Source organism: Micromys minutus, assembly GCF_963924665.1.
Source record: "Micromys minutus genome assembly, chromosome: 6".
NCBI classification, from domain to species: Eukaryota; Metazoa; Chordata; class Mammalia; order Rodentia; family Muridae; genus Micromys; species Micromys minutus.
In genome coordinates, this window is record NC_137975.1 from 12569880 (window position 1) to 12585798 (window position 15919).

A 15919-nucleotide genomic window follows, 5' to 3' on the forward strand; every position below is an offset into this window, starting at 1 on the left:
ACATTTTGTATGAGTGTTTTATCTGTCTGTGTACCATATGCATGCTTGGTGACCACAGAAGTCCTAAGAGCGTGTTGGGTCTCCTACGAAATGGAGTATAAGCCATTCTGGGCCCTCTGTAGAACTAGCAACTGTTCCTAACTGCTGAGTCACCTCCCTTGTCCACCTTGTTTAAAAGACAGGCTCTCACTGGCCTGAAACTCGCCAGGTAGGCTAGGCTGGATCCTAGAGAGCCCCAGGGATTTGCCTACTTCTGTGTCCCTGGTGCTGGGATTATAAGTGCACACTGTCACACCCAGCATTTTAAGGGCTTTGGAACTGAACTCAGGTCCTATGTGTTAGCATTCTATCTAAGCTCCGCCCCACAGTTACCTGGCAATAGCCATGTACGCCTGACCCTATAAAAGGGGCTGCTTGCCCCCTCCTCACTCTCTTGCTCTTGCCTTCCGTTTTCCCCTCTCCCCATCCCCTTCTCCCCCTTTCAGGTGCTTATGGCCGGCCTCTACTTCTCTACTCCTGTCTCTGCCTTTCTCTGCTCCCACTACCCTCTTAACTCCCCTCCCCATGCCCTGAATAAACTATTCTATACTATGGCTGGTCCCTCAGGGGGAAGGGATGACTCAGTGTGGGCCCACCAAAGCACCCCTCCCCCCATTCCTCATCACACCTCCACAGAACATATCCCTCCCCCTTTTATTTTATAAACACACACAGACAGTGCCATCTCCTCGGCCCTCAGATGGCACTTGTGTTCCCACCACCTAGAACAGAATTCCACACTTTCAAGCCGGCTCTCTCCCATCCTGTGTACAGAAGGTGCCATACCCAAGCGCGAAGGCAGCAGCTCACCTCCTTCCTGCCCTCCTTCAGGCTTTGGCACCAGGGTAAAGAGCTGCATTTAAAAGCTGTTTTGTTTCTGTTTATTTCCCAGCCTGGGTGAACCACTCCTCTCAGGCCTCACTGTTCTGGGGGTGAGGCTGAACTGTGGCAATGGGGGGCTCTGGAGGAGGAGGAGGAGAGCCTAGAGAGCTACTTGCCCTTGGAGGGTTGTTGAGTTCCTTTGAGCCTCAACATCGGCACCCATGAAATGGGAAAAGCACCACAGGATGTTCAGGGCTACAGCAGGGACCCACCTGGAGCATGCAATCACCTGCTGTCCCTTTTCTTTCCAACAGCAATCCTGGCAAAACCCAGCCATACTTTTCTGTGGCCACCCCAAGCCCCGCTCTCCCTTCTTCCCACCCAGGAAGTCCCTGGTGAACAGCTTCCCTGCCTGGACTGTAGCTCAGCTTCGAAAGGCACCCTGGGAGACCTCAGCCCAGGGCATACTGTTCCCAAGGGTGCTTCCACTCTTGCTCAATTGCTCCGAATCCAGACAAAGCTCACAGTCAATCCTGCCTTCCTCGGAACCTGAGGGTGGCCCCGGAGATGGGGCTCGTCCAGCATCTGTAGGTTCAGGTCTCAGCTAACTCGCCTGATCTGAGGAGAGAGGAAGCAGGAGGAAGAAAGGCTACTTCCATAACCGAGTACTTCCTTCACTGTGGCTGTGCACACCTGGGAAGGCGGGTGAGCATTCCCTTCCATCCCACGCCGGCAGAGAAAGGGAAGAAGCATTTGAAGAACACATCTTCCATTTTCATTTACTTTTATCACACAGGGTCTCGAGTAGCCCAGGCTAATCTTAAATTTGCTGTCACCAAGAGACGGCCTGAATCTACCTCCTGGGTGCTGGAATCACAAGGGTGTACAAGCACTCCCGACTGTTTTACGCAGTGTTGGGGAATTGAACCCAGGGATCTGTGCATGCTAGGCAGGCACTCTACCAAACTGAGCTACACCCCCAGCCCCAAAGCACATCACTGGAAGGAAGGAGAGATGAGAGATTAGAGGAAGGGAAGTTATTTCAAGAACCCTGATGATGGGCTGGCGAAATGGCTCAGTGGTGAAAACACATGATAACCTGAGTTCGATCCATTGGACCTACAAACTTGCTCTGGCAAATTTTCCTCTGATCTGCACGTGTTCTGTTGTACTTCACCCACCTGAACACAAAGTACATTTAAATGTAATAAAAATTAAATACACGTACACACACACACACACACACACACACACAATAGACTAACCCAGGCATAGAGTAACAAACGTACTTTTAATTGATTGCAGGTAAAAACTCCACAGGGAGGTGGAGCAGTAGTTAACTCCGGCCCTAATGTATCAGAGCCATATCCTCTACATTAGAAAAAAACCAAGGCATTACATCACACTTGTGGTTGGCCACCAAATCTGGTCATTTACACTCCATATTTCTTCTTTAGCTCTTCTACCTTTTCCACATAGGTCTTCATGGCACTTTCCTTGGAAGTCCCTGGAAGGAATTGGTAGGAATACACATCAGGGAGGCTGTATGCTAGAAAGGCATCGGGCTGGCAGGGGTGTCCAGCCTTGTGTGTGCGTATTGTGTGTGCGTATTTTACAGTGGAAGCAATATATGTGTGTCTGTCAGCAAATGTGCATGTGTGTGCAATGTGGTGGTAAGAGTTACACGTCAAGTGTCTTCTATTCTCACTCTCTACTTTATTTACTTAAAAAAAAGACTATTTACTTATTTGTTAATTAATGTGGTGGTCTGAATAGGTACGGCTTCCATAGCCTCATGTGTATGAATGTTTGGCCCATGGGGAGTGGCACTATTAAAAGGAGTGGCCTTGTTGGAGGAAGTGTGTTACTATGGGGACAGGCTTTGAGAATTCCTATGCTCAAGCAATGCCTAGTGCGACAGTCTCCTTTTGGTGCCTGTGGATCAAGATGTAGAACTCTCGTTTCCTGCAGCACTGACCACATGTTTCCTGCCATGACAATAATGGACTAATCTCTGAAGCTGTAAGCCAGCCCCAGTTAAATGTTCTCTTTGTAAGAGTTGCCTTGGTCATGGTGTCTCAAACGGCAATAGAACCCTAGACAATTAGTATGCATATGTACCAAATGCATCCAGGTACCTGTGGAAGTGTAATGAGGGTGTCAGTTCTCTTAGAACTGGAATTATAGGCAGTTGTGAGTCACTTGTGAGTTCTGGGAACCAAATCCAAGTCCTTTGTAAGAGCAACAAGTGCTCCTAATCTACTATCTCTCCAGGCCCACCTTACCTATTTAAAAAAAAAAAATTTATTTTGCAAGGGGGGGGTGGTGGTGGTGGTGATCTGAACTAGAATAGTTTGAATGCTTGGTTCCCAGTTAGTGGAACTGTTTGAGAAGGATAGGGAGGTGTGGCCTTATCGAAGGAGGTATGCCACTGGAGGTGGGATTTAAAGTTTGAAAAGCTGATGTCAGGCTGAGTCTCTATCTACTGCCTGTGGCTCAGGATATAAAGGTCTCAGCCTACTACTCTAACATCATGTCTGTTTTCTGCCATGATAATCATAGACTACCTGCTAAAACTTTAAGCAAGCAGAGTTGCCTTGGTCATGGTGTCTCTTCACAGCAAGAGAATAGTAACTAAGACAGGAGAAAGGGGGGCATATACATACTACTGCATGGGTAGATGTCACAAGGCAACTTGTGGGAACTGATTTCCATGTGGGCTCTGGGGATCCAACTCAAGTTGTTTGGTTTGGTGGCACCTGTACCCTCTGAGCCATCTCACCAGACCCTCCATTTTATTTTATGAGACAAGATTTCTCACTGAACCTGGAGCTCATGGATTGGCTCAGAGGTTCAATCTGCCCTTCCAGGTTATAGATGCCTGCTGCTGTGCTTCTACTCAGGTCCTTGTACTTACACGACAGGCACTTGCCGACTGAGCAATCTCCCTAGTCCCAGATATCTAAGCTTCTGACATTACAGCATTATGCCTGTCTGCTTTCTCCCACAATAGTTATGGACTAATCCTCTAAGATTGTACATGTGTCTGACCACAGGTTAGATATACCTGCTGTGATCCCAGTTAAATATTAGAAGGTTGTTTCTTACTTGTTTAGTACAGCTCTCTCACATCTCAGAGATGGCCTGAGGACTGGATGCAAGGCACTCCAGGGCATGGGTTCTGATATATCATAGACCAAGCTCCTGCATCACCCATGAAAGTAGGGCAGCAGGCAGCATGGGCCTCAGCCTTCGGGACAAGCAGGAAAGTGTCCCTGCAGGGATTTTTCTGGTGCTAATAATCTCATGTTTGGCTTTAGTCTACGGACAACTGTTTTGGACTTAACTCCCACAGCTGTACTGTTGGCTGTGAAGAAGCTAAGCCAGCCGCCCTCTTCCCCTCAGAGAGAAGCTGTGAGAAGGGCTAAAGACTGAGCAAAAAGCAGCTGGTTCTTGGAGAGGGATAGAGCAAATCTTTGTCTCCTTGTCATGGCACAAGGGACCATGAATTTACCCCAAGGGACATACTCGGTTCCTAGATTCCCCTAGGGAAACAAGAAGTCCTCAGGACTGAGAGCTTATTGTGAAGTACTAGATACCCGGGGACCTGAGAATTGTGTGGAAAAAGAACAGCCAGGCTTGCATGCCCCGCTAGCTAGTGCATTTTACTGTGCTGGGGCCCTTCCTGAGTTCATGCCTTTCTCCCTTGTGAGAGGACAGAAGGCTTATTCAGCAACTGGCTAGCAAGCGTCCGAAAGCTGCCAACGGCTTTGGTGCCAGCTTTCGGGGCTTGCTGCCATGGGAACACGTGATTTAGTGGATCCTGGATACTTCTTGATTAACTGTGTTTTAGCAAATAATAGTTCCATTCACTGCCCATGAATTACCTCATCCTCCTTTTTTATGCGCTCTTCTTGTTGAAAGGGAACTGGGGAAGGCCACTCGACTAAGGGGTCACTGCCTGGCCTTGTTGGGGAGATAGAGGTGAGGAGAAAACTCTAACTGGACACATTCAAAGACCATGGCAACGATATCACTCCCCAGCCTGTTTCTCAGTGGCCTGATCCCCTGGCTCTTTCCCTCCAGACAACGTCTATGCCCAGAGACAGAGCTCTTGGAAAAGTTATCAGCAACATTTGGAGGGGAAAGAAAGGATATGACCTAGTTTTCTCTGTGTGAGGGTGAGCTAGGCTGGCTTCCAAGATGTGCCTCATGACCTTTACCCTCCCCCATCTCCAAGGGAGTCTTCAGTGCCCAGCCTCACACAGCTGATCTAAATGTGTTACCTTTCAGCTTGTTCCACGCATCCCACTTGGCTTTGCCCTTGAGGTCCAACATCCCCGGCCGATCTGCACCAAAGGAAGGGCAGACACTGTTACGTTCGAGAACTTTCAACTTATTCCCACCAAAGCCAAGACTTTGTTATTGTTTTTCGAGACAGGATTTTTCTGTGTAGCCTCGGCTGTCCTGGAACTCACTCTGTAGACCAGACTGGCCTTGAACTCACAGAGATCTACCTGCCTTTGCCTCCAGAGTGCTGGGATTTTAAAGGAGTATGCCACTACCCTGTGACGCCAAGACATTTTTTATAAAATTATTTTATTATTATCATGAATCCCAACTACACTTCCCAGTCCTTCCAGTTCCCCCTCTTCTAACCCCTTCTCCAAAAAAAAAAAAAAAAAAAAAAACCTAAAACAAAACAAAAAAACCCCACCAAGTCCAATTTGTGTTGCCTGGGTACTCCCAGGAACATGGCCAAACTCCCAGTGTGCTGCCCCTTAAAAGAAAACCGAGTTTTTCCCCTCTCCCAGCCCAGCCAGAAGCCAACAGTGGAGAGCTACACTCCAGCATCCTTATCATGGTTTTAAAAACTCCTAGTGGCTCACACGGTGGGTTCTATTGTGAAAAAAAAAAAATTGAGAGAAGACAGGATAAAAAAAAAAAATGTCCTTAGGTTTTTCTGAACTGTAAAGTTAAAGGTTTAAAACCCAATGATTCACTTTAAAAAACCGAATGGACTCTTCCCTGGAGCTGGGGATGAAGCTCAGTTGGCGGAAGCTGTCCTTGCATGTAGAGTTCTGGTGGGCTTCAGCATATATGAGCAGGGAACGGTGACACACACCTATAACCCCAGCACTTCAGGAAGCAGAGGCAGGAGGATCAAGAATTTAAAGTCATCTGGGCTACACAGTGGGCTGGAGGCCAGCCCAGACTACGTGAGGATTTGCCCCCCAAAAAATCAAATATAATGCAATAAAAGAACACAGGCAGGCACAGTGTTCACACCCGTGATGCCAGCCCCACCGGGGGCCTCCGGGGCAGGAGGAGGGAAAGTTCAAGGCGTGGCCTACAGGGTTTAAAGCCAGAATGAGTGGCTTAGTGAGATTCTGTTTCAAAATAGAAAACTATTAAGTAATAAAGGGCCAGGGATGTGGCTGAGTTGGCAGAACGCTTGCCTAGCATGTCCCAAACCCTGGGTCTGAGCACCAGCACCAGATAGATTGGGCGTGGTAATTCACATCGGTAAGGTAGACGGAGGAGGATCTGAAATTCAATGTTAATTTTTGTTATGTAGTGAATATGGGCCAGCCTCAGCTATATGAGACTCTGTCTTAAACAAAATAGGGGGTGGGGGAGGCTCTTTCAGACAGCCTAGGTTCGATTCCCAGCACCCACACGGCAGCTCTCAATTTTAAGTGCAGTTCCAGGGGAGCTGATAACTCTCACAGATAGACATGCAGGCAACACAGCAATGCCCACAAAATGAAAAGAACAACAAACCTAAGAACTCTGAAAAGAGATACTATTAGGCTCTCTCCCCACCCCACCCCACTTCCGGCTCCCCCTTTGGGCTGCAATACCACCTCTGGGGGGCTCTGGTGTTCTGGCCTGCAATTGCCTTTATAGTCTCACCCTATTTTCACACACTGCCTCAATGACTCCTCAATGATTCCTAGAGGCTTTATCTGAGGACCTGGCTGCGTCCAGAGCACCAGCCTCTGGAAAGCCCTTCCATCACTGTTTCGCAGGGACAATTTCATTGCTAGGAGCAGAACCTGCAGAGAGTACAGCTTGGGGCACTGAGTCTGAGAAAAAGTTCTAGGAACCTCACAGGAAGACCATGTCTGCAAAGGAACCCTCAGAACCCCAGAGGAAGACTCCCTGCCAGTCTGTTCTCCCCAGATGGAAATGTGCATTTGTAGCGTTAATTAACGTATACGCTAAGGCGCATATGCGTGCACGCGGCTGTGCAGGTGTGGAAGTCAGAGGGAAACTCTGGGGAATCAGTCCTCCCCTTTCACCAAACAGGTCCTTTTGACAGTCAGGCTTGGCAGCAAAAGCCTTTCCCCGTTAGCCATTTCACCGGTCCCTGCAACATTTAATTTAGAAGCCCCCTGTGGCCACTGAGCCCTTGAAACACAGCACATGTAGCTACAGACTGGGCTTTGGCATTACTTAGGTTGAGCCATTTTCAGCTAAAACCCATATAGCCACGTGTGGCTAGTCTTTGCTGTATTGAACCAGTATAGCCCAAAACCAAACTAAACCAGTTCCCTGGTCAGGCAGAGGTGGGTTCCAAGGTAGTCTCTTGATGCTCATTAGGCTAGCAAGCACCCATAGCTTGTCCAGAGGCCAGGCTCTGAGAACATACTATCTAGCAGAAAGCAGCCAAGCCTCCCGGATCCCTTCCCACCACCTTCTCCTTCCCGGATGTTTATAGGCCCTCAGATCTCTGACCTGCTTGGCCAGCTGGCTACTCCAGCTCCAGTGGAATTGGAGGCCATGCTTGGTGGGTGGCTGAGGCATATATTTCCTTCTGTGCTGTCATGAGTCCTTGCTAGAATACACTGTGCTGCTAACTTAGAATAGAGCCACTGCCCAAGGCAGCCAGCAGAAAAGACCAAGGTAATCCATAGCAGTTTCAAAATCTATACCAAGGGGTTGGAGAGAGAGGAGAGGGGTCAGCCAGTAAAGTATAAGAATCTGAGTTTGAGGGGGATCATGTGGAGGTGGGGGATAAAAGGCAGCCTGTGTTTATAATGCCAGTGCTGGAGAAGCAGAGACAGACACCAACCTAGACTACTTGGCAAGCTCCAAACCAGGGGGAGATCCTCTCTCAAAAGTAAAAAATGCAAAGAGCTTAGATTTAAGCACTAAAACTCAGGTTTAAGAAAAAACATTAATGAAAAATCTGCCCAAGCCTTTTGGATATGGAGAAAAGTCATCTGGCTAGTGCAGACTTGGGCCAGCAGAACTTCCGACTTGCCCCAGGGTACCAGATATGTCCCTGCTCATCTATTAGGCCTGGGAAGGCTGCCAAGCGCTCCGTGACCCTGTTCATCTGATAGAAACGGTAGGCTCAAGAAAGCTACAGCTGAGCAACAGGGCTTAAGCAAGCTTCCTCTCTGGGGCCTTTGCTTCCCTCATAGTAGATGCCGAGATAATGAGTAAAGTTCTTCTAAACCCACTGAGTCTGCTCCCAGGGTCACTAAGACTTGAGGGAGATGGTCTCTGCAGGTGACTGTCTCCCAGCTTAGAGTCTTGACACCGCTGTTCTATCATCACACCCTATCTGAACCATCATGCCTCTGGCAGTTGGAAAGGGAAGTTCTCAGACTCCTGGGCTGCCGAGCCAACTTGGCCGGCTCTGATGAGAAGCTGGGCATACCTGTATTTACATCCCCCACAGTAGCTTGTTTGAAATGACTGTAGATGAACAACATCTCTTCATCAGTTGGCTGGGTCTTGAGGTGCTTCACCTCTTCAGCAGCTTTGTTGAATTCGGCCTATGAGAGAGGGAGAGGAACGGGATGCAGGATGTCTGAGTGGGAGAGGTCCAGGGATGGATGGGAAGATGGATAGCAGTACTCCTCCCAAACTCCTCCTTCTTGTCAAGATTCTCTAAAGGCCCACCTGTCCACTCATGCAGCTACAGCAAGCACTGTGTCAAGTACTGGGAATAGACTTGGCTCACAGTGAAAGTACATGCCCTTGAGAATTTTTGTGCCCAGCTAACTGCTTGGGCCACCACTGGCCTAGATCCAGCAAAGCCCCGACCTATGATCAGCGGAGATTGACTGGGCGGTAAGGGGAAAGGTGGCGTGATCCAAACAGTCAACCAGGGTTCAGGATACGAATGCGGTGTTATCCAGGGTCGGGAGCCAGCTGGTCCCTTCCTACTGGGGCCTTGAGTTCAGCGTTGACCTCTGTCCCAGTGCCCAGATTAGGGAGAGGCAAGTGGGAGGAGCCAGAGATCGCCCTACCGGGCTCAGTCCAAGGTAGTGGTCTCCACTGGAGGGAAGGAAAAGGTTTCTGGGCCACCTCACTTACTCGCATCTCTTCTGTACAGGGGCATACCAAGCACAAGACTTTTCCCGACCTCCAGGCTCTTCAGCCAGGGTTTCCATGAGTGTCCCTCTATCCCTTTCTGTTCTTCCCAGTATGAGATTTAATCTTCCCTGTCCTTCATGCCCCTTACGCCCCATCTTTCTTTCGAGGACCCTGTGCCTGCTTCACCCAGGAGTCCAGCCCACCCGCAACTCTCTTAGCAGTTCCGGCGTGGGTGGCAGTTTCAGAAATCTGCAAGGGAAAAAGTTTCGCTCCCCAGGCTGTGAGCTGGGCTCGGATCCCAGAACAGCTGCGGGGTATCGGAGGAAGAGACCCCGCGGGATTCCTGCGGGCTGATGCCCCCAAACCCATTGCATCTTAGCAACCCGTCAGGGCACGCGCAGTACCTGAGACATACTGGCGAGGTGACCTGGATGTCGAAAGCGCGGGAGCAAGCTCAGAAGAGGCAGCAATCACGTTCCAGAGCGTTCAGGCAGACGCCTTTAAAAGCACACCCCCCCGCGTTCCAACTGAGCTCGGGCGAGCGGCAGCAGCCAATCAGAAGTCGGATCTGTTTTCGGGGGCGTGTCCATCCAAGGCCGAGAGCACCAGCTCTTCCCAGACCTAGGAGGGAGTTTACTGCGCACGCGCGGGAGGAGCCGCGGAGCATGTTGGGAGCAGGTGGGACGAGCTACGGGTTTTCTTCTTCTTCTTCTTCTTCTTCTTCTTTTTTTCCGGGGGTGGGGGTGGGGACGGAAGGGAGTGGGAGGGACGGACGGGTCGGGGCAGTTGGGCGGGAGCTGGCAGGAACTGAGAACGCGTGAAATGGGGGTGCTGCGGGAGAAGAGTAGAAGTCAACATGATTCTTTCCCTTTAAATCCCATGTCGATTGGAAAGAGGCCGGAAGTTGCTTCGCTGGTTGGGCAACTTGCCCGTCTGGGAAATGGGATGTCCCGACCCCTTTCAGGGAATCTAGGGAAGAAGCCCCGGTGCAGGGCGCAACGACGGCCTGCTGGACCAAGCCCACAACCCCGCCTTGTCTTCTGAACTTCTGGCATATTCTTTGACTTGCGCACATTGCCCATAGGTTTCAGTCCTGCACCCCTAGCGCAGTCTAGTGTTCCATCGGTGCTTTATAAAGGCGGAGACAGAGTGATACAACAAACTTGCAGGAGAAGAGCTGCCCAACAAGCCTTGGTTAAGTGAATAACTTTTCGAATGTTTTAAAAAATACTTATTTTGATGAGTGTTGACTCCTAGACCTTGGACGAATCTCTGCTAGCTTGGAGCGTCTTGAAGTGGGTTTCATAGTTGATATATTTTAAAAAGCAAGGAGTTGGAAGTTGAAACTGAAGTATGTGGAGAGGGGCTGGGGAGAGGATGAAGGTCGGAAGCAGAGAGCAGGAGCTACGGTGGACACTGTTCCCTTTGAATTCTTAGTCTAATGAACTATTTTAAAATTGATTCGGAAGGAAGCTTGTGAACAATTTTATTAAAGTTTGAGATGAAAAAAAAAAAAAACCAACAGGACAGACAAACTGAAAATCTCCCACTAGGGAGAGGAAGTGGAGGAAAATTATGCCTTTTAAGCTAGGCATGGAGGTCAGAGAAACGGAGTGTCAGGGAAGAGCATGCGTAGGAAATGCACAGCAATTAGAGGGCATTCAAATCCAAGAATATGTGTCCCAGGACAAAAGATCACAGCGGAGCAGTGGATGAGAGAGTAAAAGGCATGAGACTGGATGACTAAGAAAGGGAGGCTGACTAGTGATGGCTGAGGTTCATTTGGGGCACTCGGGCAATCATCCTGATGGCTCGTGGAGATGTGATGGAGTGCAAAAGTGTCTAACTCGGGGTTGTTATGGGGAGCTTGGCTCCATGGGAACAGGAGGAAGGGAGCCAGCACAAATGGATGGAAGGATTTAGTGGGCGAAACAGGGAACTTTCTGGCATAGGATACAAAAGTGAAAGACAGGGGTGGTAGAAAATCCTCTGGAGGTCATTAAAAAGGGAGATAGTCCCTCTTCACTTCCTAATGTGTGGCAAGAGGCCTGGGCCACAGCTGGCCACGCTTTCTACCTGGTACCTCATCGTAGCTCTAGTAGTTTGCAAGGGCAGGGCTGGGCTGCTGCTCGGAGAGTATCTGCCTAGTGTATGTGACATCCTGGGTTCCATTTCCCCCCCACCCCCCAATAGAAAACTTTTTTCAGATGTCACCAACAGTCAGTCAGGTTTTCCGGAGTGTTTGGGAAGAACTTTAATTGCAGGGAACATGGGTAGATTTGTTAGTTTGTGAGCCACTTTGGTTAGAAAGCAAAAGTAACAAAAACGTTGGAGGTGAATTTGGGGTATTTGCCTGTGAAATATTAAAAAAAATGTAGATTTCTTTGATAGTGGCGATTTGGGGAAGCGCCCCCCCCCCTTAAGTCTCAGATGGATAGCTTGTATTCCTTACTGTAATTTTCCTTGTCACTTTTGAAAGAGGAATTGACACCATGGAGCTTTGACAGGACTCACGTGCAGTCAGTGGATCAGCGTTACTGTCATCTGCATGTCATCTGTATATAGTATGACAGTCAGCATGTAGTATGACAGTCTGTAGTATGACAGTCTGCATGTAGTATGACAGTCTGCATGTAGGTCCAGGTTGAGTTGTTGGTTGCTTGTAGGAATGTTATTCGCTCTATTAATTCCAGGTAGTGGTTCCAGATGAAGGTACAGAAATTATTTCTGATGGGTGAAGGACTTGCTGAAGGGTGTGGATCCTTGGGAGCTCAGCCATCTTGAGCCAGGGGCGCTGGAAGCACTTCTCCTTGTGGGGTCTCCCATGCACCCCTTGTCAGTGAATGCTGAGTCTTCTCAGCAGACTTTCTCCTCTTCCCCTGCTGCTCAGTGACTTTTGTAGGTGTCTCTGCTAAGCCCCACCCTTACTGCCTCTACCTCAGGGAGTTAGGTTGGCATTTGGAGGCCATAGAAAAACTTGGGCTCTGATTCCTCAAGTGCCTTCTGTTTGTCTTGGAGATGGTGTTTCTGTGTTTCCGTTGTCATCCAACTTACCAAGTAAACTTGCTAGACTGTTTGGGCCCTTGAGCCCCAGGGATCCTCCTTTTTCCTCTCTCTTCAATACAGGCATTATAAGCATATGTCACCATGCCTGGCTGTTTTGCATGGTTTATAGAAGTTGAATTCGAGATTCTCCTGCTTATGTGGCAAGTAGTTTACTGACTGTGCCTTCTCAGTGTTTGGAATTTAATTTTAAAAAATAAACTGCAGGGGTATGTGTGCAGGATGGCTCAGCCGGGAGAGCCCTTACCCTGCTGTCCCGAAAAGGAGAGTCTAACCCTCAACCCAAATAAAGGAGGAAGGGGAGAACCAAGTCCACAAAATTGCCCTCAAACTGCCATGTATGTACTGCGTCATGCAAGAACTTGCATGCATACACACAGTTCCTGCACACATAAACAATAATAAAAAAAAAATAAACTGCTCAGTATATTTGGGGCCAGTCATGAAGTTTTCGAATTACAAATTTCTGCCAAACTAGAAAAGGTCACTGCTTTTCATAATCTTGAGTAATCATGGGGTCCTCAGCTCTGTTGATGTCCTCATGAGGAAATGTCATCAGAACTCTTGTTATAACTTGGCTTTTCTGTATGCTTTCTCCTGTGCCTGAGGTAAGGAGAGTACAGGTCACCGTGCACTGGCCACCACTTATCTCTTCATGCTTGCCCTTCTGAGGAACTCAACAAATCCTTTGTGACTGAGTACAGTACCTTTTTTTTTTTCTGTGCGATTTGCTCCTTCTGGCTGGACATAATGGCACACTGTGATCCCAGGGGGAGGGAGACCAAACCAGGAGCATTCCTGAGAGTTTAAAGACAGCCTAGGCTCTACCCTATAACCTTGTCTCAGCAAGCAAACAAAAAGGATTTGGAGATGGTTTGGTTGGTAAAGCATCTGCTCTGGAAACATAGAGACTTAAGATTAAGATTTCCAGCCCCACATAATTGCTAAAATGTATTTTCTGTGCTGGGGAGACTGATATAGGCAAATTCCAGGAGATTGCTTGGTAGCCATTCTAGCCAATCAGTGAGTTCTGGGTTTACTGAGAGACTGTCTCAAAAAATAGGATGGAGAATTATTGTGTAAAAGATCCAATGTCAGCCTCTAGCCTACACACACACACACATACACACACACACACACACACACACACACACCACATTCATATATATAATAAAACAAAAAAAATGGCAAAAAAATTTTAAAGTTCTTTTTAATTAGCTGTCAACTTGGAAACCAACTGAATTTATTAGAACTGATTATCAGATCATAAGCTAGAACAAAGCAGATGGACTCTGGCCAGAGGCCCATGCAATCTCTTGGGAACTCCTAGCTTTAGAAGCTGAGGGCTTAGGGAGGATGGGGAACGTGACCCAGCCAACTGGTCAACCAAACTGACTCAGCTGGCCAGCAGTTGTCAGTGTTGCAGTTTGCCCTCGTGGTTATGAATCTATAAGGTATCACTCTGGCTGCCCGCAGGCTTCCTTGATCTCAGCATAGTTAGATTGACCAGATTTACCAGGTATGGACTTCCTACTTTGAAGCAGGCCTCAGAGCAAATCAGAAAGCAGTTGATAATTTGTAACTATCAGGCCATTATTGGACCAATAGGCATATTTTGCCAGGCAGGTCAATACCATAACTTGCAGGATCCAACACTGGATTAGACCTAGCAGCTTGCACTATACCTTGGGCTATGTACGCTAGCCAGCAGGTGGAGTTTCTCATCACTTTGAGGTTGATTTCTGTGCGTCTGTATCCACAGGTTTCCCTTATTGTTAGCTTAAGCCAGATGGGCAAGACACATGAACCGGTGAAACTTGCTCCTGCTCATTGGATGTGAAGAGTGGTTTAAGATTAAGTTTCTTGCTATAAAGGAAACCTGTAATTTCTAAAAGTATCTAACCACTAAGAAAAGAGTTAAGAACAAACTAATGCTGTGAGAGAGCTTCCGGAAGGCAAGGGTGTTCCCACACACCCACTTAACACTCAGAACTTGGTTTCCATTTTCTTGGAATGTGACTCTTCTGGCCAATCTCCAGCAGCGTGAGGGTGGGGGAACTGCAGTGTTTCCCTGCGGGGAAGTGCTTCTGGGATAGGAGTGGGGAGGGAAGGGCAGACACCTGGGCTCCGTGAAGGCTGAGGGAGATAAGAGAGTGGGGTAGGACTTTCCTACACCTCAGTAAGGAGGCTTGCCAGCCGGATCTCTGAACAGTCTTCTTTGCCATTCTTCCTCAGATGTTGGGAGGAGCTTCAGCAAGGCGGGTGTTAGAGAAGAGTGTGCGGTACCCTGGGTACCAGTCTGTACCATCCTCTTCTCTCCCGTACCCAGAGAGCATGGCTGGTGGTACCCAGTGGTGGCAGCCTTGGACACCAAGAGGGCTTGAGGGTGGAAATGGTGAGGGTGGAAATGGTAGGGAAGTGTCCTTGACTCACTGGGAGAAAGGGAAGGATTGGACGTTCTAAGTCATCCTCTGCTACAAATCCTGTCTTAATGCTCCTTTATGTGTTCACATGTGTTTGTGTGTTGGGGTGTTTGCACATGCATGTATGTGTGAAGGCCAGAGGACAACCTCAGCTGGTGTTCCGCAGGCACATCTACCCTTTATTAATTTAGTTATATTTGCACATTCCTTAAAAAGCATCTTTTAACTGTATATATGTATGTGTGTCTGTGTGAATGTATGCTGTGTGTGTGCAGGTGCCCACAGAAGCCAGAAGAGGAAATCACTTCACCTTGGAACTAGAGTTATTGGTGCTTGTGAACTGCTCCACTTTTCTTACTGAAAATCGGTGTGTGTGTGTGTGTGTGTGTGTGTGTGTGTGTGTGTATAAGTGTTCAAAGGCCAGTTTTCAGAGGTGAGTTTCCTCCTACCTTCTTAAGGCAGAGTCTCTTGTGTTGCTCCTCTGACCGTGCTCGCCGGCCCTCGAGGTTCCAGGTGGTTCTTCTGTCTCCATCTCTTGTCTCCTGGTAGGAATGCTGGAGTCCCAGGCTCTGAGCCTACACATCAGGCTCTTCATGTGGGCTCTGGGAACTGAAGTCAGGGCATCAAGCTTACAAGGCAAAGGCTTTTTCCTGCTGAGTCACTTTAGTGGCCCCACCTTGTTTTTGAGACAGGAACACTTCCAGGACGGAACAGGAGCTCCCTGGCTAGGCTAGGCTGGCTGACCAGTGGACCCCAGGACTCTCCTTGTCTCTGCCTCCTCAGTGCTGGGATTCTGAGTGCTTGCCACCATGCCCGGGTTATTTTTTTAAACATGGGTTTTAGCTCCCTGTTTAAAGTCCTTGTGCTCACAAGCCTTCGCCAACCAAGACGTTTCTCCAGCCCTATCTTGAGCCTTTCTTTGATACCCCCACTCCGATAGAAGTAGGGGATCATTTACTAGGTGGAGGAAACAGTTCTGTTCTTACTAGCATCTGAGCCGAGGTGGGGGTCCTGCTCTCCCTGGGCCTCTGCAGCAACCTTGCTGGCAGGGCCAGGAATGCCTTGCTACTGTTCTGACCTGCCTTCCACGGGTGCGAAGATGGGCTAGAAGGGTGGCCTTACTACAGTGGACAGAGGGACAGTGCCTGCCTTCCAGTAGGTCTCCCTTATACATTCACTGTGGAGAGAGAGGGACGTGTGTGTAACCAGGTGACCTCATAGCCATGGGGAAGATGGGA

General features: G+C 48.7%; 2 protein-coding genes across 5 annotated transcripts in view; one reads left to right on the top strand and one right to left on the bottom strand.

The window, feature by feature from the left end:
- Positions 1-2133: 2133 nt before the first annotated feature.
- On the bottom strand, positions 2134-9716 carry DBI (diazepam binding inhibitor, acyl-CoA binding protein). The gene is made up of 4 exons (XM_080918196.1): positions 9600-9716; positions 8534-8651; positions 5148-5210; positions 2134-2368 (listed from the first exon to the last, which is right to left on the bottom strand). Exons 1-4 carry the CDS (start codon positions 9606-9608, stop codon positions 2295-2297), a joined length of 264 nt encoding a protein of 87 aa, XP_080774322.1. The 5' UTR covers positions 9609-9716; the 3' UTR covers positions 2134-2294.
- Positions 9717-9822: 106 nt separating this feature from the next.
- LOC308422158 (UPF0538 protein C2orf76 homolog) overlaps positions 9823-15919 on the top strand; it is a 67569-nt gene continuing 61472 nt past the window's right edge. For 2 of the 4 annotated variants that reach the window (XM_080918623.1, XM_080918626.1), the window contains exon 1: positions 9848-9873. The gene's annotated coding sequence lies outside the window, so the exon portion shown is untranslated. Of the gene's footprint in view, positions 9874-15919 lie in introns of all 4 variants that reach the window. The other 2 variants (XM_080918625.1, XM_080918624.1) reach the window with 2 other exon arrangements.